Here is a 23,536-nt window from a genome sequence, read left to right as displayed (position 1 = left end):
AATGTCTGTTCAAAAATAGCTGGCCAAAAGAAGGCTTTAACAACTATGATTGGTAAGCCATTGCACTGAAGGGTCCGTGAGAATGGTTTCCTGCTGGCTTTAATGATAAGTGATGCTCCAGGACGTATTTCCCCTGCATGCATTGTATTAACAGATAACACGCTATAATTTAGGAAATAATTGAGAATGAAGGAAAACAGGGTTTCCTTTTCAATAAAACACTCAGCAAAAGATAGGCTGAGTCAGTTTTGGCATTAGCTTATCATCTGAAGACAGGAACTTCACTTGCACATACTGTGGGTCTTGAAATTCCCTAGGTGATGTGTTTCTATGTGTAACTTCTTGTTAAAGGAAATCTTGAAATAAGTACATGGAAATCTTTTTGCATTTCTACAAGTATGAATAACAGGTTTTTGTTGCTCCCTTGAAAAGTAACTTATTATGTTAATTTGCTACTTTTTATAGAGAGTAATGCATTACGTTAATTTTGTGCTGTTTTTGCGTTACTTTTTCTCATGTGTGCTGAGCTTTTTTCAATAAAAAAATTTTTTCAATAAAATTTTTCAATAAAAAAAAAAACTTTCACACCAAAAGTGAAACGGATAGGCCTCAAGGTGAAGAAAATGTAAATTCAAGTCGGTACAATAGAAGGCGCAGCTCAAAACCTGTTATACTTCTGGGCTGTGTGAAAAATAGGATGAATGGGTTCATTTAGCGAATAAAAAATAGGCTAATTTTCATTTTAGCGCAGTTTAGCATAGATCGTTGAATCTGATTAGACCATGACCAAAAAATCACCAAAGAGACTATTCTGTAGTTACGTCGTGTACTAAAACGGGCGGAAAATTAAAAGTTTGCTTTATAGTTTAATTTGCATTTCACTGTTTTTATTCTTTATGAGGAATAGTAAATCTGTGAAGTGAAATGGGAAAATGCATGTTTATGTTTAATGTAAAACTAACCATCATGTTTACACCCGATTTATCTGAATATGAGGACAGAAGAGCTGTCAGTCAATGAATGGGGAAAAAGTGACTTTATTTAGATGTTTTCTTGTACATGTAAAAAAAAAACATGTACAAGTCTTACTTACTACTTGCTAGTCACGTCTTACTTTACTAGTCACTACAAAAAGTAATCTGATTATGTTAATACTCAACACTGGCAACAACTGCATCTCATTGTATCACTCACTCAGTCATCTCAATCGAAATGCGTTCATTCAAGAAGAAAACACTAAACTCAAGACAAGTACGAAAATTTACCTTAGGACAAAAAATATGGTTGCTATAAACCATGCCAATCACAAATTAACAATGTTTTCGCTACACTAACTATAATTTAACCATGGTAATTATAGTAAAACTGATTATACAAATGTTAATGAATTCGGCAAAAACAAGCACTACTACACTTTTACTACACAATAAATTTGGTTAATTTTCATATTCAGTAACATCTGTTATAGTAAAGCATTATTTCACTGCTCAATATCAAAGGTCTGTTTAAGATCTTATCTTATTCATAAATATACTACTCTCTTGCTGCTGTAATATTTCTTATATTTGTATTTTATATTTTGTCTGATTTAATGTCTGTCCGGTCTCAACTGCCAAGTGAAAATCTCGAAAAAGCAATCTCTTGTCATGCCAAATCTAAATATGTGTCTGTATATATAAGGGTGACCCCTAGTGCTAAAATAAATCACTGCATACCTATTCCCCTCTTTTAACTTATGGTCTTTAAACCCTTTATTGATTTTCATAAACTAGCCTAACATAGCATCTAAAAGATTAAAAGATCCGAGAGCAATAAATCCCATGAGCTGGTGCACCACGCCGCCGTAGGCACATGTTATACCGAGTAAATTGTAAATTACCAGTGTACTGAATTTATCAAACGCGCTCCGCTAGGAGAGCGGTGCTTTGTGGACCTTTAGGCGATCCATATATCTGCTACTCGCGCAGCGGGGCCAACTTCAATATTCGCTTGCTCTAGTCTCCACTGACGGGAGTCAAAAATGCTTTTGGCTCGGTTTATTATCTGTCTGGTCCTGACTGCGTGGTGTGCGGACGGCAGCGATGTGCTCGAGCTCGGAGACTCTGACTTTGACCGGAACGCAGCCATGCACGAGACTCTGCTGGTGGAGTTCTTCGCGCCATGGTGTGTCCCAGATAATATGTATTTGTTATAATTGCACAAAAAGTAGAATTCAGTCTGAAGCCGGGTTTTAGTTTGGTGTTTAGTTTAGTTAACTGTTTGTGCGGCGACCGGAGCGTAAGTTGCGTTTTTCTCGTTTTTGTCTGGACTATGTGGAGAATGCTAATGGTGGATAATGCATGTAGTGGATAAATCGAATTTTATGTATGGAGGTGAATGGACCTAAATGGAGATGCAAATGCACAGTTCTGTCATTTACACGATAACATTAGGTGTTTTCTCCAAAAGATCTATCTGAAGCTGAAACTATCTAGCTGTTATTGCTGTTGACTAGTACAATGCCTTTATGTATCATTAATATCTCTGGTGTGATGTTACCACAGGTGTGGTCATTGTCAGAGACTTGCTCCGGAATATGAGGCTGCCGCCACGAAGCTGAAAGGGACACTGCCTCTGGCAAAGGTGAGGAGTGATGGATACAAAGCCCAAACCTGTTTCTGTTACCCAGCTCGAGATTATGATTTTCTATACGTTTAGTAAATGTGTCTCTCCCCCGATGTTTGATCAGGTTGACTGCACCGTGAACTCGGAGACGTGTGAGCGTTTTGGCGTGAATGGCTATCCCACACTTAAAATCTTCCGTAGTGGAGAGGAAGCTGGATCTTATGATGGCCCCAGAACAGCAGGTTGATGTTTTATGTCCATACATGCAGCAGGCAAATATGATAATAATATATTTCTGCAAGAGCAAAGCTGAATTTCCAGCAACCGTTACGCCAGCCTTGTTTTGACCCTTAAGAAACATTTCTTGTTGAAAATAGCTTTATTGCTTCATATTTTTGTTGAACCTGTTACTTTTTCAGGATTCTTAAAATCCTGTATGCATCTCCTTACTGCCACTTTTGATCAATTAAGTGCATTAATTTCTTTTTTTTTTTTTTTTTTTTTTTTTTTAAACCCAAACTTTTCAATGGCAGTTTGTTTTTTATTGTTGTTTTTATGTCTCTAAATATTTTTGTGTCTTACGTTCCTTTAACTTGATCTGAAACAGATGGCATTGTGAGCTACATGAAAAAGCAAGCAGGTCCAAGTTCTGTGCCTCTGCTCAGCGAGGTGGATTTGGATTCATTTGTTGACAACTACGAGGCCAGCGTGGTGGGTGAGTTGAATTTGTAAAACCTGCCAAAACATCTAAAATCGCTTCTGCAGCAGACGCTCAGAACAAATCATATTTGACTTCTGCATTCATTTTAATCTCTCTTGGAACTAAAGGAGGCTTAAGTTCTCTCCTTTCATGTTTTGCCCTCTTGTGCCTTTGTTCATGGTTTCGCCCAGGCTTCTTCTCTGGGGAAGAAAGCGCACAGCTTGCAGAGTTTCTGAAGGTCTCCAGTGCCCTGAGGGACAGCCATCGGTTTGCTCATTCCACCGACGTGAGAACAGGCCTGAAATACGGCGTCGAAGGAGAGTATGTATGACGCCGAGCATAAAGGAAACAACTGTTTGAGAAACTGATTGACTACTATAATCAATATTTATTTGCAGTCAGAGGTAGTGCTTACCAAAAAAAGGACCGAACTCTAAAATTATATAGGCAGAATTATTTCTCTTATTATTTTATATGTGATAACTTACCTTAAAATTATAGAAGCTATGAGGGTTATACGCACATTATAGATGTTTTAATGACTGAAAATGCCTCCGTCTTTTCTATTCAGGTGTGCTCTGCTGTTTCGTCCCCCTCGTTTAAACAGCAAGTTTGAGGAAAACGTGGTGAAATACACAGAATCCATTTCTTATTCCTCTCTCCGCACATTCATCAGAGACAATGTGTAAGTTACTTTTATGCTTGTATAGTTTGTGGATAATTGGTCAAACAGTTGGAACTCCATGTAAAAATGCAGTTTGATTTTTATTATGATTGTGATACCTGGTCTTGTTGTTTTCAACTCCGCTTTTAGATTTGGTCTCTGTCCACATTTGACCACAGAAAATAGGGACGTTCTGAGAGGAAGTGATCTGCTGACAGCGTATTACAACGTAGATTACTTACGGAATCTCAAAGGCACAAACTACTGGAGGAACAGGTGAGCAACCAATCATAGGAATATAGGTATACTTGTTCTATTTATATCTGCACATTTCTTTGTCTCTTTCAGAATAATGAAGGTGGCGACACAGTTCCAGGGTCAGGGTCTGAGTTTTGCAGTGGCCGATCGACAGGAGTTCCAGGATGAGCTGGAGGAGGAGTTTGGCTTGGGCTCATCTGAGGGAGGGGATGTTCCCCTTGTCACAATCCGGACGAGAGAGGGACACAAGTATTCTATGCAGGAAGAATTTACGTGGGTTTTACAACACGCTACACTCTACAAACGATGCTTTTCTGTTTACATCCAGTAAAGAATAATCAATAAATTAGAGAAAAGGCTTCAGAAGCTCGTTCTGTGTTTTTGTTCTGTAGGCGAGATGGCAAGTCCTTGGAAAGGTTCCTCGAAGATTACTTTGCTAAAAGATTGAAGCGATATGTAAAATCCGAGCCTGTTCCAGAGCCCAGTGATGACCCTGTCAAGGTAAGCCGACCCATAGATATGTTTGTTATATTTTGAAGGTTTTCTGGCATTCATCACGTATGTGGTTCCGCAGGTTGTTGTTGCTAACACATTTGACGAGATCGTGAATGATCCAGAAAAGGATGTGTTGGTTGAATTTTACGCTCCCTGGTGCGGCCATTGCAAGAACCTGGAGCCTGTGTACAAGGAGCTGGGAGAAAAGGTTTGTTAATACACAGCGTATTTTTAATACAAAGCAAAAAAATAAAGCATTATTGGCCGGGTTTTAGAGATTTAATGAAAAACTTAATTAAATGAAGTCACCAAGGCTGCATTTATTTGATCAAAATATGGTAAAATTAATTACAATTTATAATATTATTACAATTTAAATGCAATTATTACAATTTAAAATAACTTTTATATTTTAATACATTTAAAAATGTCATTCATTCTTTTGATGGCAAAGCTAAATGTTCAGCAGCCATTACTACATGTTACTTTTTCCTTCAGAAGTCCTTCTAATATGCTGATATTGTTTTTGTCACATGTTTTAATTCAGTATTTTTTTTTTTATAAAAATGTTAATTTAAAAAAACATCTCATTAACCCCACACAGTGGTATATGCCAAAAAAATGTTGCCACTAGTGCTCATTATTTGTATTTTATTTGTGTTTGTCTTAGCTTTCTGGGGACCCCAACATTGTAATTGCTAAAATGGATGCCACTGCGAATGACGTGCCCCCAAATTATGATGTCCAAGGGTAACGATCTGTCTCTCTTTATGTCTCTGATTTATATTTCATTACAACAAACATTCTGTGACACTTTGCTGTTTTTCTTATTAATTCGCCATCTGTTTTGCCTAAACTGCAGATTTCCAACCATTTACTTTGTGCCCTCTGGACAAAAAGACCAGCCACAGCGATATGAAGTGAATATCATGTTTATCTTTCTCTCTCTCTCTCTTTCACACACACACACACACACACACACACACACACACAGAAAATTGCTACGTTACTTAAATGTTTTTGTCCCACAGGGTGGTCGTGAAGTTAGTGACTTCATCGCCTTCCTGAAGAAAGAAGCCACAAATCCACTCATCTTGGAAGAAACAAGGGATGAACTGTAAACAAACAAAAAGATGCTGAGTTTAACAGGTGGAGAAATGCACAAAACCACTTCAGCCAAATATGTCACTCGCAGCTATTCATGACATCAATCGGGATCAACGAAGCACACGATAAAATGCATCACTTGTAAAATGTTAGTACACTACTGGACACATAAGGAATGTAGTTTATAGTTAAAATACAGTTTTTACATCAGCTACTTAACAATCTGCTGCCAAGTTGCCTCCGTTTCTTTTATTCTGTCTTTTATAACAAAATGCACTGCATATGTAAAATATGCTAATTTCCTGTCTCTTTAATTAAAGAGAGACTGTGTTTATAGGTCACTTGTCACAAACATGTTGCTGTAGCATCCTAAAGTGTTCCACTGACTGAATGCTTTTAAGTTAAGAAGTTGACTCTTTACTGCTGGTTTAGTTTACAAAATGTTGAAATTTGTTACTGCATTGGTACATCAATTACACAATCGCATCATAGTCCAATCGCTATAAAAGTTTGTTTCAGTTATACAGGATTCTGTAAGCAGTTTATGACTGCAGTAACAATCTATGAAAAGAATCGTGGTACCTCTACTACCTCCTCGTGTCTGTCGTATCGAATCAAACATCTGTAAGACTCTTGGACTAGATCCTTCATCCATACATGTGAGGATGTGAGATGTGCATCTGCTCCCAGGCTACTAATCTTTTTAGAAGTTTGATACTTCTTGAACTGTTATCAAACTGTCATAAAAAATGGGAGCGTTTTGTGTTTGCAGTTATAATAAAGAAATGGACAGACACCTGATTCTGTGTGTATTGTAGCATTTTTATATATATATTTTATATTTTTTTGTAGTACTGTTTGAAAGGTTATTTAGTAAGATGAGCTTTTTTGATTAATATTCAATTTCAAACAGAAGCAGTCATATTTAAAATTTTAAATATTTAAATACTTAGTTTTATAGTAAACAGACAAAAATAGATTAATAGTCTTAAACATGTTTTTCTTTATAAATCTGTAATAGTTACAACAGTTTGCTTTAAAAACGATGGATTATTAATAATAATATTAAAATTAATCTGTTATTAGTTTATGGCTAAGACTTAGGACATGTATTTAAATATGACCATATATGGTAATTTAACATGGTTAACTATTTCGGAGTTTTAACTGATTTTTTTCCATTACTATTCAATATTTCACAGTTTAAACGTGTGTCGTTGGCATATATTTTGATGTATGTTTATATTTTGTATTAATATAAATGATTATTTTAGATCATATAAAATGGTATACTGTCTAAAAAATGTAGATTTAGTTTTTTGGATCTAAAATCTAAAATTAAGCGTTTAATTGCTTGTAAGTAAAATCTTTTTATCTCGGAAATCTTCATCCTGACGGGATTCTTTCGAGAACTTTTCAGTTCTGCTTCAGTCTAAACCCACCCACAAGCGTTGCTGAGCTTTCTTTGATTGGCAGAGATATGTGTATGTCAAAGACGTCTCGGTTGCTCATTGGTCCACTGTTTCGCTGAATCCCCAGCCACGCCTCGTGCATCCTCTCCTCTTACCGTTGTGCGCGTTGTCCGGTACCGGTGATCTAAACCACGCCGCAAACATGATGGGCCGACCGGTTCTCGTGCTTAGTGAGTGCTTATTTCATTATATCATCTGAAAACGCGCAAGTGTATCTTTCATATGAGCCGTCGCTGATCTCGTAATCGGCTTGAATAAGAGTTTTATTCATGCATCGGTGCTAGAATGCTAAGCTAACTAGTGTGGCATGGGGGCCTCGCGTGTCTGACAAGCTCGTGTCAGTGTTCAGATTAGTCATTGTGTTAGCCTTGTAGCTAACATTGCTTATTATTAATAATAATGTTGTAGACATTGCACCACAAGTTGCACACTCAATAATAAATCTAACTCTGCTCAGTTCTCAGTCATTTGTTGGCTTTATGGTGCGGTCGGTTCTGTTTAACGGAGGTTTTAAAGTAATGAATTAGTTAGCCTAAGGCTAACGGCAAAGAGGGTGTGCTGCACCCTGTTCATATGCTTAATAGACGCATACCATTGTTAATATTTTCTGTTAACTTGTCAAATAGTTAAGTTGAGTTTATGTTTAAGTCACTGTGTTTTATGTTTGTAAAATAATTAGGGTTCATACTATTTAACTGATTTAACACACTGGCTTTGCTTCTGCTTCTGCTCATAACAGGTCAGAACATCAAGAGAGAGTCTGGACGAAAGGTCCAGATAGGAAACATCACTGCAGCTAAGGTGTGTCTGCTTTATTGTGTTTTTCTTTTCTTTTTTTTAACGTTATGTCAGATTAAACAAAATCACTAATTTGCTGCTTCACCCTCTTTTCAGACCATAGCAGACATCATAAGGACATGTCTGGGACCAAGGGCTATGATGAAGGTGCGTTTCTGGTGTTTAGTCCACATTAATATGTAAGATGAAACGCATGATATTGCTCGACAGAAACTTTTGATTAAATGTTTTGTTCTTTGTGTGCAGATGCTTCTAGATCCCATGGGTGGTATCGTCATGACCAATGATGGCAATGCCATTCTGAGAGAGGTGATCATGAATACCACTCCATAAACTTGTAAAATAAACATTACTGATTGTTAGTAATGTGTTTATTTATTATTATTATTATTTTCTTTATGGCATTCAGATCCAGGTCCAGCACCCTGCTGCCAAGTCCATGATTGAGATCAGCCGAACACAGGATGAGGAGGTTGGAGATGGGACCACCTCTGTAATTATTCTGGGTGAGGGTCATTTGTGTTCTTCCTGTCATTTCAGAGTCTGTGAAGTCTTTGATTAAACATATTCTTGAATAATGCATTTTCTAGTTTAGTAAAACAAATAATAATTATTAGGAAAAATAATTAAAATAATAAAAAGTACCAATTAAATGTATGTTTGAAATCTAATTTGTTTAATAGCATTTGAAGTGTTCGAATCCTAACGTGACATTCTGTGTACAGCGGGTGAGATGCTGTCGGTGGCTGAGCAGTTCTTGGAACAGCAGATGCATCCTACCGTGGTGATCAGTGCATACAGACAAGCTCTGGATGACATGTTGAACGTACTTAAAGATATCAGGTACAACCAGTTTAATTGTTCTGTATGTACTCTCAATTAATAAATGAATAGTTTGCAGAAAAAATGAATCCGCTGAAAAACCTCAACCTCAGATTGTCTAAGATGTAGATGAGTGTTTGTTCATCAGAACAGATTTGGAGCGCTCCAATCTTCTGCAGTCAATGGGTGCCATTAGAATGAAGTACAACTCCAATTAAACGGTTAATAGTGAAACGAAATCCATCAAGACATTTTGAACTTCAAACTGTTGCTTCCCACTAAAATGATGGTTTTCTGCCCCATTATATTGCTTTCTCCATTGAAAAAGTAACACAGTCTGAATCTGGAGAGAAATGTCCATAGATCATGCAACAATTATAGATGGAAACTGTTCTATACACGTCAGGGGATTTGATGTGAGAGGGAAACACGGCTTGGACATTTTTTTTTTTTTTTTTACTTTTTTTTTTTTTACTGTTTGGACTGATTTTGCAAATACAATGCCTTTATTATGGAATTGTGTCTTACAAACAGGCAGGGTTTTATTGCACAAGATTTTAAATTGATAAACTGGTATCATGTGGATTTAAAATCTTTTTAACAGCAGTTTGGTAAGCAAGTGACTTAGTAGCCACGGTTCCACTGTTGAGCCAAAAGCGGGTGTGCTAGTGCGTTCCACGGTCAGTCTTGTTTCCACTGTCACATCTGGGGTTTGATCGTGCTTCCTCGGGGCCAGTGGCCCACGACAACCTTGGGCCAAAGCGGCACAGCTGGGGCTAGAGGAGGGGTTATGAACAAAGGCGGAGTTTCTCCGTGTCTGGAGACCCTCAGCGCCACAGATAATTTCATAAGGTTAACAGAATAACACCAGCATCAAAGACTTTTAAAAAATTTAAAGCGTAAGAAATAACATATGTTTGAGATCCAGTGATGATTATGATCCCCATTCAAGGCAGAAATGTTTTAATAAGGAGTGTAAAAGAGTGCTTATATAGTCGATTTGCAAGTACCAAATTGAGTTTGATTCCAAGCAAACTCAATAGAACCTCAAACGCATGTCCTTGTCCAGCAGATTATCAGAATTATTAGCCGAAATCCAACTGCAGTCTTTTTCCCTGTTACACAAAACATGCAAACATGATTGTGCTAGTTCCACTGACGTATTTCTCATTAGCATTCTGGTAATGTCCCTTTGTTGCTGAAATACTGGGGTTGTGTGTCATTCCAGAGAGGTGTGTAAAAGTTTTAGTGAAGTGCAGCAGAGCTGGCCTGACAGTGGAATACATGTGGTGTTTTTGGGCTCGGTGCTACAGGTCCGAGGCTGTTAGCTCTGCCTGGCCTGTTTATAACACTGGCCCGACAGTGGAAAAAGTGGCTAGTGCTACTGTTCTCCAAATCTGTTCTGATAATGAAACAAGCCCATCCACATCTTTAATATACTTAGGGTGAGTGTATTTTCAGGATTTTTTTCAGTCATTCTGTTAAGCTGCTCTGTTTAATCAGTGAATTGTAAAAGTGGATGTTTGACTAAAGTGGGCTGAAATTTTTCAGAGCTCTGTAGTCTGAACTTTTTTTTCTTCCTCCTCCCCCTCATAGTACTCCAGTAGATGTGAATAATCGTGACATGATGTTGAAGATAATTAACTCTGCCATCAACACCAAAGCACTCAGCCGCTGGTCCACCTTGGCCTGCAACATTGCTCTAGATGCGGTCCGTACTGTTGAGCTGGAGGAAAATGGACGCAAGGAGATTGACATCAAGAAGTATGCCAAAGTTGAGAAGGTAGGACTCAGCCTCAACAAATATACCTTAAAGGGGCATTCCACTTTTTTTGATAAATAGGTGCATTTTCCGGCAGTACTTAAAGGTTCCACCCCAGAATAATTTTTTTTTCATTAATCAAAGAACCCGTATACCGTTCCAAACCTTCGGAATGCTGTTGAAGATATTTTTGATAAACCATCCCATTGACTGCCAAACAATTACTAAAGTTGTGTAATCTATTAGATGATCATAACCAAGGGCCACATCTAGCAATAAGACCAATTCATGATCCAGTTCATTCTCAATGGAAAAATTATCATAGGATCTGCAATTCGTTATGTCAAGCAGTGTGTAAATATACCTTCATTTTTGTGTGAATAGGTGCCTGGTGGCATCATTGAGGACTCGTGTGTGCTGAAGGGGGTGATGGTAAATAAGGATGTAACTCATCCCCGAATGCGAAGACTCATCAAGAACCCGAGAATTGTTCTGCTGGACTGCTCTCTGGAGTACAAGAAGGGTGAAAGTCAGGTGAGAGATCTGAATCCACAGTCTTCCTCCGAATTCTCATTTAAAACCATCTAAAACACTGACCCTTGACCTCTTGTTTCTCTCAGACTGATATTGAGATCACTCGTGAGGAAGACTTCGCCCGCATTCTGCAGATGGAGGAAGAGTACATCCAGCAGATCTGCGAAGACATTATTCGTCTCAAACCTGACCTGATCTTCACTGAAAAGGGCATCTCTGGTACATTTGAGCACTCATGCAGTTGTGCTTTTTTTTTTGTTTTGTTTTCGATCCTGTGAGTTGTATTAATTTGTCTGCTCTATAGATCTGGCTCAGCACTATCTGATGAAAGCCAACATCACTGCGATCCGTCGTGTCAGAAAAACGGACAACAACCGTATTGCAAGGTACCAAGCTATGTGCTTTTGTCAGTGCATTTTAGTTTTGTGTAATTATTTGCATCAGTGGTTATTTAGCGAGACATGCATGCACAAAAATGTAAAGCAAATTTTCATTTTTGGAAAAAAAAAAGTTAATTATGATAACGTATTTAGTGGATCTACATTTTTGTGTGTGTGTGTGTGTGTGTATATATATATATATATATATATATATATATATATATATATATATATATATATATATATATATATATATATATATATATTATTAGTGAGTGGTTTATTTTATTGTAAAATTGTAGTTTTTATTAATGCTTCAAATTAACTTTTGTTTTTGTTTTTTTTCTATAAGTAGTAGTTTTGTGCGTGTATGGAAAGTGTGGCGAGCCTTTAACATTCTACTTGTATTCGTCTCTGTCAGAGCATGTGGTGCACGTATTGCCAGCAGAACAGATGAGCTCCGTGAAGAGGATGTTGGTACAGGAGCTGGCCTGTTTGAAGTCAAGAAGATTGGTGATGAGTATTTCACCTTTGTGACAGACTGTAAAGACCCCAAAGCCTGCACCATTCTCCTCAGAGGAGCCAGCAAGGAGATCTTAGCGGTGAGAAAAGAAATGAGACTGGGGCCACTGTTAAAAATTCATGACTGTGCAATGCTCAGAGGAAGATTAATGAGGATGTTTTTTAATCGTTATATAGAGTCTCACAAAGGTCTCTATAGTGAGAGCAGCCCTCAGGAAGAGGTGCTTAGATAATTCAACAGGCCATTTGTTGAATATTTGATCAGCTCATCCAGAGTTTCAGGGGATTTTGCGCAGGTTAATTGACTTGTCGCTGTTTGACTGATGATCTGTCTCAGGAAGTGGAGCGAAACCTGCAGGATGCCATGCAGGTCTGCCGTAACGTGCTGTTGGACCCGCATCTGTTGCCAGGCGGTGGAGCAGTGGAGATGGAGGTGTCCCATCGGCTGACAGAGCGTTCACGAGCGCTGACTGGTGTAGAGCAGTGGCCGTACCGCGCTGTGGCTCAGGCTCTGGAGGTCATCCCACGTACACTCATCCAGAACTGTGGAGCCTCCGCAATACGAGTGCTCACTTCCCTTAGGGTAAGTTTTTGCTTTTTTTTTTTTTTGCAATTTTTATTTCAGTATATTACGGTTTTTCTTGAGTAACTTGTATTTCAGGTTGCGTTAAAGCATTCCTCATCTCTTTTCCAGGCCAAGCACACTCAGGAGGGCAACTCTTCATGGGGTATCAATGGAGAGACAGGAACTCTTGCTGAAATGCAGCAGCTGGGGATCTGGGAACCACTGGCAGTTAAAGCCCAGACATACAAAACTGCAGTTGAGGTAAAATGGCACAAACACACAGGAAAACTGCTTTAGACTCCAGGAGGAAGTTAAAGGAAGTCATTTTTTCTTTTGACTGTTAATGGATTTTCTCGTTTTGCTCCTAGACGGCCATCCTGTTACTGCGCATTGATGACATCGTTTCTGGTCACAAGAAGAAGGGAGAAGACCAGGCCGGTGGTGCACCGATGGAGGACAAGGAGTAAAGAAAGTGGAAATACAGAGGATGAATGAACAAGAGTTCAGAAAGGACAGTAATGCAGCAAATGAAGAGCAATTATACACAAGCATTTATTTGTGCAAAACTCCATTCTCCAACATAATGTTCTCATTAGAAAGCCATTTGCACTCTTGCTTTGTGTTGTGTCATTAGGCCAGAAGCTCTTCTTCCCTTCAATTTTTTTTTTCTGGAAATGAAACAACTCTGGATTGGATTAGGATGTTTGTGCTAGTATCTCTGTGCTTCAATTTGCTGGTATTGTTACTTTGTATTTCCTACCGGTGATAAATTTCAATATCAGACCACATTGTTGAGTATTCCTGTGCCACTTAAATTGAATATAAGTGAAGGTACTCCACTTCGCAAACCTCAACCTATGATGTTTTATTTTTTTCATAGAATCAGTAACATTTACAAACTCCACCCAAAGATTCAAACAAAACACTTGTGTATTAAATATTTCATACAGATTTGTCAGCAAATGTGATATTAAGGCACCAAGCATTTACAGAAAAACAAGCCATTTTGATTTGTAAGCATGTGCATCAAACAGCATTTTACAAAAAAAATATTTAGTTATTATAAAATACAAAACAATACTTGAGTCCAATGGAAGTGTTTAGCTTTACTAAACTCCAAGCAATCCAGAAGACCACCCATAAATTACATGACGAGCAGTTCTGCACAGGTTTATTGCCATTTGACAGTTTTTGGATGCTAAGATGATTCAGTATTTGCATTTCAACACCACCAAACAAGTTTTATGTGCAGTTTTGGTTACGCTTGAATAGCACTCAGACCTAATCTGTCATCATCAAGCGTTGAATCTGCCTGCAGTCCTTGCCTAGAGACAAAATACATTCAAATTCACCCGGAGTATTAGTCATGGGTTGCGATATCCAGCTTATTTGATATTTTTCCACAGATTTGTGGTATCACCCCTGGGCTCGCTCTCCTGTCTCTGGGTCAACTTCACTATCCAGAGCTAAAATAAAAATAGAACATAAAAAAAAGATAATTTACAAAATGTTTATCAGGCATGTAAATACGATCAACTGAACAACCAAGTTCTGCTTCTCTTACCCATAACACTATCACTGGAGGACAGGCTGTGCTGCTGGCTAATGAGGATTAAATTTGAAGGTCCTGAAGCATCTAATACAGCATAATCCGAGCCATTTGGTGAATCCGTGTCTGTGTCCATGTCTGTTCAGACAGCAGGGGATAAACAATATATGTAATAACAATGTTATACATGTATATCAATAATTTACAACGCGCCATGTCGTCGCACTTGAAAGACCTCCAAAGTTAATGTCAGGTCGACTCTGACCTGAAAACTCTTCCTGCAGCTGTGAATCAGACTGAGGGGGTCTGGATAAGGTCTCGGCGCTGACGGCTCTGTTTATCCCGCAGTCTAACCCGGATGCTCCTGCCTGAGGCGGGGTTTCTAATGTTCTCCACTGGCCTCCGGTGGGCACGAGCGTGCTCCTCGAGTCTGTGCGTTGCGATTGATTGATAAAACAAGCGATACAACTCCCGACACACAGCTGGCACAGCCGACAGATAGATTTATTCTAAACGACTAACAACTTATTGAAAACACAACTTGCCCTCATGGGTCGTTTAAGGGCAATTTTAGAACTTGAGGTCAAGCGAACACTTAGATAACGATAAACGTTTTACACACAACCAGAACGTTATGTCTTTATGAACACACAGTGCGTATTTGATTAAACATTTCTGTTATTATTTGACAATTTGTGGGTTTTAATTGCTTGCACGAATATTTTGGTAATGAGTTATGTAACCTTACCATCGCACACGTTTCTCCTTAGCTTTCGAAACGGACAGTTCTCCCTCACCCGAAACAGACAAGCGCTGTGTTTCCTTCGGCCTTGAGATGTCATTCTCCCTCACGGTCAGACTTATACAGCTTATGATACAAATGTTATATACCGCTGGAGGTTTGCCGTCACCTTTCCATGTACTCCAGCTATCAAATGACAGCAGGTAATAGGAAATACTTTCTGCCCTCCGACAAAAAAAAAAAAAAAAAAAAAAACCTTGTCAGGCAGGTTTGAAACGACCACAACTGTATAAATTGATCTGCGTTTTATATTTAAATCATGAACAAAAACACTCACAAAATATTGGATTTGTTAAAAATGTTTATGAAAATATAATAAACGTATTTATTAGGCTTAATACATTCATTTGCACTAGGCTACATAGATTTCCTATACATCTTTGCAGCTTTAAGATTTCTTTTACAACACCTTCTAACAGATACCTGGACTAATGCACCTTTACAAACCTTATCATTCGAATACATTTTACAAAACTAAACAAATTTGTTCAAGATATGTCTACACTTTGCATACATTGCCCTTATATTAAAGGGAGATGAAGGAGTGGTTGTGGAAAATTACAAGTTTGGGCAGGCCTCTAACTTCACACACCACACAGTATAAACAAACCATGCATGAACATTTTTTTTTAAATTGCATTCTTGTGGAATAAATATTTGGAATCTTGTTTTCTTCTTGTTGACATTCTCATCTTAAAATAGAGTTAAAACCAGTCTATTTAGAGCTCTTTTGAGTGATGATGAATCTGCTTTGTGCTCATGTTTGGCTGCAGTAAAGAGTAGCTAGCTCATTTTAATTTGTAGTTTAGTGTCTAAAGTTTCACTACACAACTTCTATTTATAAGTTAGTTAAAAAAAAAAAAAAAAAAGAAAAAAGAAAGATTCCCCCTTTGTTCTGCCCTCCTTCTTTGACTGGATTTCTGTCAATTTCAACCCACCTGGTCGTGATATAAAAGTACTCGTGAAAGCATAGAACAGGAGAGGAAAATTAAATCACAGCTGGATTAAACATTCTCAGACACAAATTTCTTAAAGTCCAATTTAAGCTGTCTCTAAGCCTAAAGTAATCGGTTCTACATTTGGCAGTAGCAGAGGCATTAGATGTGGCGTGTTTAGCCCCAGAACCGCTGTTTGGTTGGAGGAACAGGTGGTTCTGGGATGTCTGGGGCAAAGATGGAGCCTGCAGATTCAGAGACGAAGATGAAGTAGAGGTTGGCCACCAGCATAACCAGGATCGGCAGAAATGAAAACCCAAAGCCAACACCTCTCAAACTGCTGTCACAAGCTGCTGCGATCCAGTACAGTAGTCTGTGATGAACAAAGACACCAATTAAAAAAAAATGAATTTTTTTTTTTTTTTTGCTAGTGACATTAAACATCTGGGATTCATAGTCTTATTTAAACCTATAAGTGAGGTGTATCAGTAAATAAAAGAAAAACGAAGGAAAATAATCAATCAAAACATAAAAAAATAAGTAAATTAATCACTAGGGTTGTAACAATATATTGTGCTGTATCACAATAAAAAATATGCTACAACATACAATACGTATAATATGTATTTGTGGATGGTGACAATATGCATTGTGTCTAGTTTAGTCTTATAACATTTTATACAGATATAATCATTGGTTAATGCACATACAGAGAGCACAGTAAATATGGTAAACCTAGAAGCTGAAAATAGTACCCTATGTGTCTGTTTTTTGTTTTTGTTATTTCCATATCAGGTTCAATTAAAATGAAAATATGGACTTTTTAAATTTAATTACACTATTTTGATCTTGTTTATTGAACTGAATTGTTTCATTATAGTCTTATCGATCTTTGGGCGCTTTCTATATCAGATATTTAATCTTACAAGTTTAAAGGGGATTATGTACCTTCCGAAGGCAAAAATGATGGTGAGAAGAGGAACTAGTTTAAGCAGATCCTGATTCAGGTAGGCAGCCATGACAGCCAGTTGGAGGAAGTAAAGCAGAAAGAGGTAGACGGAGTCTTCCACGTAGCGCTGGTGAACTGCCACCTGCTTAACTTCCCTCTCCCCCTCAAACCGCGGCTTCAAGGATCGATACCACAGACGGGACACACCTAGCACCAACATACCTAAGAGCGGAGGAAGGAAAAAAACAACCATTTCCAAACAGCTCGCTTCGATTTAATGATTCAGCGCTGACAGAGCACAAAGACACACTGTATCAATCAATCTTTGGGTCATATCAAATCATTCTTTCTCACCAAGGACAATAGGTATGACGGCGAAAACAGAGCAGCGCAGTGTGTAGACCAGTCGTAAGGGGGCACTGTCGAGCAGAGGGGCATCAAAGGGCAGGAAGACATAGCCACCCCAGACCAACAACGGGAAGATCAGGGCCGAGGTGAACATGGACGCACCCAGTTTAAGAGCATCACGATTAGATCCACCAAAATCACCTGAGAAACACAGAGACTGTAAAAAGTGCACCAAAATTCTAAAAGTTTAGAGGTAGAATTATATTACGCTCAAGAAACACTATAACAATATCATAAAGGACAGTATGAAAAAGGATGTTAATAGTTAATTCGATAGTGTTATTTTTTAAGATGTAATGAAATGCAATCTAAACGCAAAAATAGGGTAAGTGAGTATGCACAATTACGTTACCAAAAATATTTTTACATTTATGCATTTGGCAGATGCTTTTTATATAGTGGCTTATATTCCATTCAAATATATATTTTTTTAGTTTGTGCATTTCCTGGGAACTGATCCCATGATTTTGGTAGTGCCATGCTCTACTGTTTTAGCTACAGGATTAATATATTTGACTCTATACCAACAAATTGTCTAATCAATAATATAAGTTTATAATAGGGTATACTATGTATTAAAAGTTACAAAACATACTGATTTAATCTGATCTTACAGCAGCGTGATCTGGGTGTGACGGGCCAGTCGTTGTAATACTCTTCTAGAGGTGTTCCATGTGTTCCATGTGTCCCCAGGAAAGGACTCCTCTCTTCTTCTTCTTCTTCATTCCTCCAGCAGTCTGCAGCCTCCTGCTGGCTGGTGGAGTGCAGGATGGTGATGCTGGGGCTGAAGACTCGGGCTGCGTTCTCTGGCATGATGTTCACCTCCTCCACCTCTATCTCCGAGAAGGTTCTTTTCACTCTGTTTCTCAGCTCAGTGTCAGAAACACTCTCTTTCCCCGTTTCCAACCCCCTCCACTCCTCGCCCGTATTCTCCTTCTCTCTCAGCCCAAATTCCTCCCTCTCGCTCTCCGTCCGGCTCACTCCACCCCGGAGTGAGATGCAATCCGATTTCATGCTCGCGCTCTCTCTATCCCTGACCGGCAGAATCTGTGCTTCGGGTTTGTTCTCACGCCACGGTAGGGTACTGGGTTCCATATTTGCAGATTTGATTAATTCCTCCTCAGTGCTCTTCACATCCTTTGTAACCTCGTCCACATCTGCCACCCACTGAGGTGTTTGGGGCACCGCTGCTGGCCCAGGAGGGCCCGGGTCCACTGTCCCTAGGAATCAAAACAGAAATTCCGGTAAGGAAAGATTTAGAGAAGCTGCCATGGCAACAGTTTGTCTCAGTAATTTTGTGAGACGTTTACATTTTTGACATCTCCTGGAACCAATATGTAATAAATTAGAAGAAGAAGAAATTATGATATGTATTTGTCAACAAAATAAAAAGAATCAAGAAATTGATTATCAGATCAACAAATAATGTCACCCTAACAAATGTACTTATACATGTACTCAAACTTAACAAACATAACATAGAAAGTACTAACTACAGTAAAAGATACTGGCTGTAAAAGAAAATGGATTTTCACCAATCTATCAAACCTGTCGATATTTATGTAGCTCGAAACTACGGCATTTAGGTTTAATAGTGTCAAAATACTTAGCTCGATTAGCTAGGAGACGAAAAACTAAAAGCGAACGAGGCCGCAGCACAACTTTAACAAACAATCACATAAACAGAGCGAGTTCAGAAGAAGCACGTAGTACGTTACGAGCAGAACTTATTCTCAAACGTCTTGTCTACGTGACATTTAATCTTTATTGTGTTCAGCGGGGCCTGTTTTAATAACGCGATGGAGATTCTTTAAACGGGCCTAAAGTCATTTAATGTCAAAAATCGAAACAGGTTGAGGAACATGTAACACCTATATAAAACTTTCCCGTGTACTCACCCATATTTCAGCACAGGATGTTGTTTTTTTCGGTATTGTTTTTCCTCTACTATATCAAACTCCCGTAGTGGAAGTTCAGGTGTGTCCAGGTTAAGTTTGTTAAAGGGACAGTCTCTTAAAGGGAAGGTTTGTTTGTCACAGTCTGTCATTTGGCTTGTGGCTCTCTAGGTGCCGCTTATACGCTTATAAACTCGTGAAAGTTTGTCCAAGCACGATAACAACAAAGATGTAGTACTATTAACGAGTTACAGAGTCCACGCTACGACGATATGGAATCATTTTCATAACGATTTTATTTCCAGCTGATGAACGATATTGTCATAGGAACATTGACAGCCAATCAGAATCCATCCTGCATCCAGCTGGAGAATTTAAAGCAGACGCGAATATGCGCTTAGTACAGATATTGTTCGCTGGGTATCTTTATGGTTATCGTACTTGGTTTGAACGGACCTTAACTCTACTGAAAACAACTTCATTTGTGATCTTGGCAAAAGTTATTTTCTTGTGATCATGACATTAGTTGATATGCTAGAATATGCTTTTTATTCAGACTTGTAAATACCCTTTTTTTTCCTAAACTTTTTCGTGTTTTAAAGCTCATTGTCTCGTATTTATTTTTTGTGCTGTAAAATGTCTGTTTGTTTTTCAGCTTTTGAAACTGAACTTTTTATTCTGTTTCCCCTCCCCTGTAAAAACCTTGCTTAATGTGCTGGTGTGCATGTTTTTGTGTATACATAGTATTAATGTGGTTACAAATGTAACTATTCTATTTGAAAATAGCATATATGACATTTATACTTAACCAGTGTTGGTAGTAAAGCATTACAAGTAATGCAAGTTATGCAAGCGTTACTTTTTCCAAAAAGTATTGCTAGTTCCTTTGTTTTACCATTTATTGACTGTAAGGTTTCCTGTCCTCATGTTGAGAAGAATCAGAAGGCCAGAGGCGTTGTGTATGAATACGGTGTAGTTCTAGACTAAAGGTGAATGTACAATAATTCATCTCACTGGCAAGAAAACTGATTTAGCGTTCATCAAAATTAATTAAAACAGTGAAATGCAAAAAATAGTTTTTTTAATTGCTGAAGAGTATTGAAATGTCTTCTCCCGTGTTCTAATGTACAGACATGGATTTGCTTTTCCTTCAGCATACGGTTTATTCATTACACTTTTTGGTGTGAAAGGGCATTTACACAAAAGTAGCATAATGCATTACTTTCCAGAAACAAGTAACTAATTAGTTAAAACAATATTGTAATGCATCACTTTTAAAAGTAACCTTCCCTAACACTGCTTAAAACACAATACATAATAATAACTAACATCTCAGTTTAACTACTTTTTTTTTGCTTTCATTTGAAATCTTACTTGATGACTCTTCTGTCAGCTTTTGTGATCTCTTCTTAATGAAGATCATTACATGCTAGACATTGTACAGACGCTATTTCACATTTTCCATGTGAATATAACTTCTATATAACAACAACAGTTGAGCAGTGGGTATCCCCTTGCATTTAGGGACACACTCTTTAGTCTTCATAGGTCTTTGTGTCAGAACATTGCAGTCAAGGTTTGTGCCATAATATTGATCACATGACCAGCTGTACGATATTACTGCTAATTAAATAAATGTAAACTCTTAATTTTATGGACTGTTTCATAGTGCAAAAGAGTCTTAACACAAATATTATTCAGCGAATTGAGTTAATGAACTGTTAAAGATATCTATTTCGAGATAAGATGTAAATTTTTACACAATGTACCTAATTATGACACTACCTATTACTAAATATTGCAAATTGCCTAAACTGCAATGACAAATTGATAAATGGCATGTTCGCTGATATAAATAGACATTTGTGATTTCAAAATAGACAAATAGACATTTGTGATTTTTTGTGATTTTTTGTTTTACCAAGAAGATGTTGGGACCATGGAAAGTTGATGAAATGTAATTAAAAGTTGAGTAAATATAATAATATGATCTTAAGGTGGTGGTTCTTATTATGTTTTAGTCAACTAGCTGAAACGTGCACCCAAACCCCTTCAAAACCATTAAAACAGAACCAGAAAACGTTTTGTTTGCATAATATATGTGTGTGTTCTATGTATATTAATTTATATATACTGTGTATATATATATATATATATATATATATATATATATATATATATATATATATATATATAAATGCACATTGTATTTTGAATGCAATTAATTGTGATTGATCATTTGACAGCCCTAATTTCTAGACATTATTTCTGACATTCTTGAAGGTTGTCCGTCATAGGCACTGTGTTCATATTGGTACATCACAACTTTGTTGCAATATGTAATGTAATGTAAATATAAATTATGATACTTGCAAAACAAATGATGCCGAACAGCATAGCACAAGATTGATTCAGTTCTGCACCGTTACAACGTTGCAATGAGAAAGTAATGTCAATGAAAGCCATCACCGTAAATAGCACAACATGTAGTTTGATGAAGTAGTGCTCCCCTTCTCTACATTACATGTCTCATTACCTTTCCCTCTAAAATAAGCCTGATTCATTTTGCACTACAGTACATTGTTCTGAGCTCAAAGAGCCCCTGTGGGATGTGACACTGTAAAATGGAGCCGTCACTGCTTTTCTGAGGTTGAGTAAAAGCACATCTGTACACGGTGGCAATGAGAAGATGAAGACAGATGACTTTGAGATGTTTTCTCGCTGCACACTCCCTCCTGTGAAAGCTGCTGCCAGCATGTGTGCCTGCTGTTAGCATAATGCTAATGAAGGGGTTAAGGCTGTTTGCATGCTGTTCTGGAGGGTCGATCTGATGTCTTTCTCAACAGGAGGAGATGTTTTTGGACCAAAAAGTGTCAGGGTGAAGGGATGAGTGCCCCTTGCCATCAGGCTTTTGAATCGGATCTTAATGATGTTATATGTGCGGTTTGTGGAGTTGTGAACTAGACTTCATGAAAAGTGGAACAGAATTACATCAGTTGTACCAGAAATCATGCACCAGAATTTGGAAGAATTTCAGTTTTTTATATCCATTTGATGCAATATATAAACTAAATGCAAATTTCTGTAGGTGCATGGCATTTCAAATTAATATTTATATGGCCCATAAACCTTCAAATTTCAATATTTGAAAACTATTTATTGCACTTTGCTTTTCTAGTTAAATTTCAGTCAAAGTTTGATTTCTGCTAGTTAAATTCATTTGAATTGAAGCTGCATTGCAATTTAAGTGCAAAATATATGTAATAATGTAATTTCAAATGGCGCACAACCATTCCATGCATGTTTCTATTTTAATTGTTGTGTTGTTTTATGTATTAAGACGCTAGGGTGAGATGTAAACATATCTTTTTTTTTATTTGGAAACAAATATAAAAGCACATTAAACTGCAAAAGCCACTTGTAAACTACATGGCACATTTTCTCTTTGAATAAAATCACCAGCATCTCTCTGCATTTTAAAGGCTCAAAAATACTGGACACGCCACTCAGCTAAGACACAATGTGCATCGTGAGAACAGCACATCGGTGTTGTGGAGAAATAACACCGCCGTATTACTGACTTGAAAGCGATATCTAAGTTGCACCTAAATGGCAATATTGACCTCCTCGGCACGCAAGACACATATCGGACCTGTTTATTTCAGCTTCATTTCTATTGAACATGTAAGTCAAGCAAATCACAGGTGAACCAGACTTTGAGAAGAAAAAAAGCACTGTGCTGATAGCCCGGGCAGAACGGCAAACGTTTGATAGAACAGTCCATTTCAACATTGGCAAATACCGAAGAACAACAGAGAGGAAATCAGACTCATCCTATTAAGAACACCGTAGAGAGAGGCAGGGAAAGGACCTGGCAAATCAAACATTCAGTTTGCCCACAGAGGCTGGTAGGTCAGTACATTGATTGACATTTAGCTGAATAACAGCAAGGCCAGTTTCTCTGGCTGTTCTGTAAACACACGGATTTATAAGGCGCAAAGCTCAAGAGTCCCAAACCGAAGAGCTCAGAGGACGTAATCATCCTGGAACCAATGCACTGTGCTTTTATGATAAGTGTGGAATGATTCATTGAGTAATGGATTAACCTAATTTCCCCATTACGGAATTGTGAATTTGTCGTTTCCTTGGACATAGAAAATAATTAACCATATTGTTCATCCGTAATAAAGCTATTTGGCTGGTTTCGAACATAAAAGATTCATCGCTAAGACTTGTCAGCCGTGCTGAACGTGACATCAGTGGTGGAAGCTATGAGTTGAAAAACCCTGTCAGAACACGTGAGACACGAAAGTGT

General features: G+C 37.9%; 3 protein-coding genes across 3 annotated transcripts; 2 read left to right on the top strand and 1 right to left on the bottom strand.

Moving 5' to 3' along the window:
* Nucleotides 1–1,926: 1,926 nt before the first annotated feature.
* On the top strand, nt 1,927–6,629 carry pdia7 (protein disulfide isomerase family A, member 7). Its single transcript, XM_043260944.1, has 13 exons — nt 1,927–2,163; nt 2,544–2,622; nt 2,729–2,846; nt 3,212–3,319; nt 3,496–3,625; nt 3,876–3,989; nt 4,119–4,244; nt 4,317–4,499; nt 4,619–4,727; nt 4,801–4,929; nt 5,392–5,471; nt 5,584–5,641; nt 5,753–6,629. The coding sequence occupies exons 1-13, from the start codon at nt 2,021–2,023 to the stop codon at nt 5,840–5,842; spliced, it is 1,467 nt and encodes a 488-aa protein (XP_043116879.1). The 5' UTR covers nt 1,927–2,020; the 3' UTR covers nt 5,843–6,629.
* Nucleotides 6,630–7,359: 730 nt separating this feature from the next.
* Nucleotides 7,360–13,471, top strand: cct3 (chaperonin containing TCP1, subunit 3 (gamma)). The gene is made up of 14 exons (XM_043260943.1): nt 7,360–7,470; nt 8,040–8,101; nt 8,195–8,245; nt 8,345–8,407; nt 8,508–8,604; nt 8,824–8,941; nt 10,517–10,703; nt 11,067–11,216; nt 11,303–11,435; nt 11,521–11,602; nt 12,018–12,198; nt 12,456–12,701; nt 12,813–12,944; nt 13,052–13,471. The coding sequence occupies exons 1-14, from the start codon at nt 7,443–7,445 to the stop codon at nt 13,148–13,150; spliced, it is 1,629 nt and encodes a 542-aa protein (XP_043116878.1). The 5' UTR covers nt 7,360–7,442; the 3' UTR covers nt 13,151–13,471.
* A 1,846-nt stretch (nt 13,472–15,317) lies between these two features.
* Nucleotides 15,318–19,381, bottom strand: tmem79b (transmembrane protein 79b). The gene is made up of 5 exons (XM_043262025.1): nt 19,225–19,381; nt 17,941–18,546; nt 17,273–17,467; nt 16,918–17,140; nt 15,318–16,342 (listed from the first exon to the last, which is right to left on the bottom strand). Exons 1-5 carry the CDS (start codon nt 19,226–19,228, stop codon nt 16,147–16,149), a joined length of 1,224 nt encoding a protein of 407 aa, XP_043117960.1. The 5' UTR covers nt 19,229–19,381; the 3' UTR covers nt 15,318–16,146.
* Between the last annotated feature and the right edge of the window lie 4,155 nt (nt 19,382–23,536).

This window comes from Puntigrus tetrazona, chromosome 16 (assembly GCF_018831695.1).
Source record: "Puntigrus tetrazona isolate hp1 chromosome 16, ASM1883169v1, whole genome shotgun sequence".
NCBI lineage: Eukaryota > Metazoa > Chordata > Actinopteri > Cypriniformes > Cyprinidae > Puntigrus > Puntigrus tetrazona.
The sequence above is the reverse complement of the archived record's forward strand: the minus strand, read 5'-3'. Positions and strand labels throughout refer to the sequence as shown.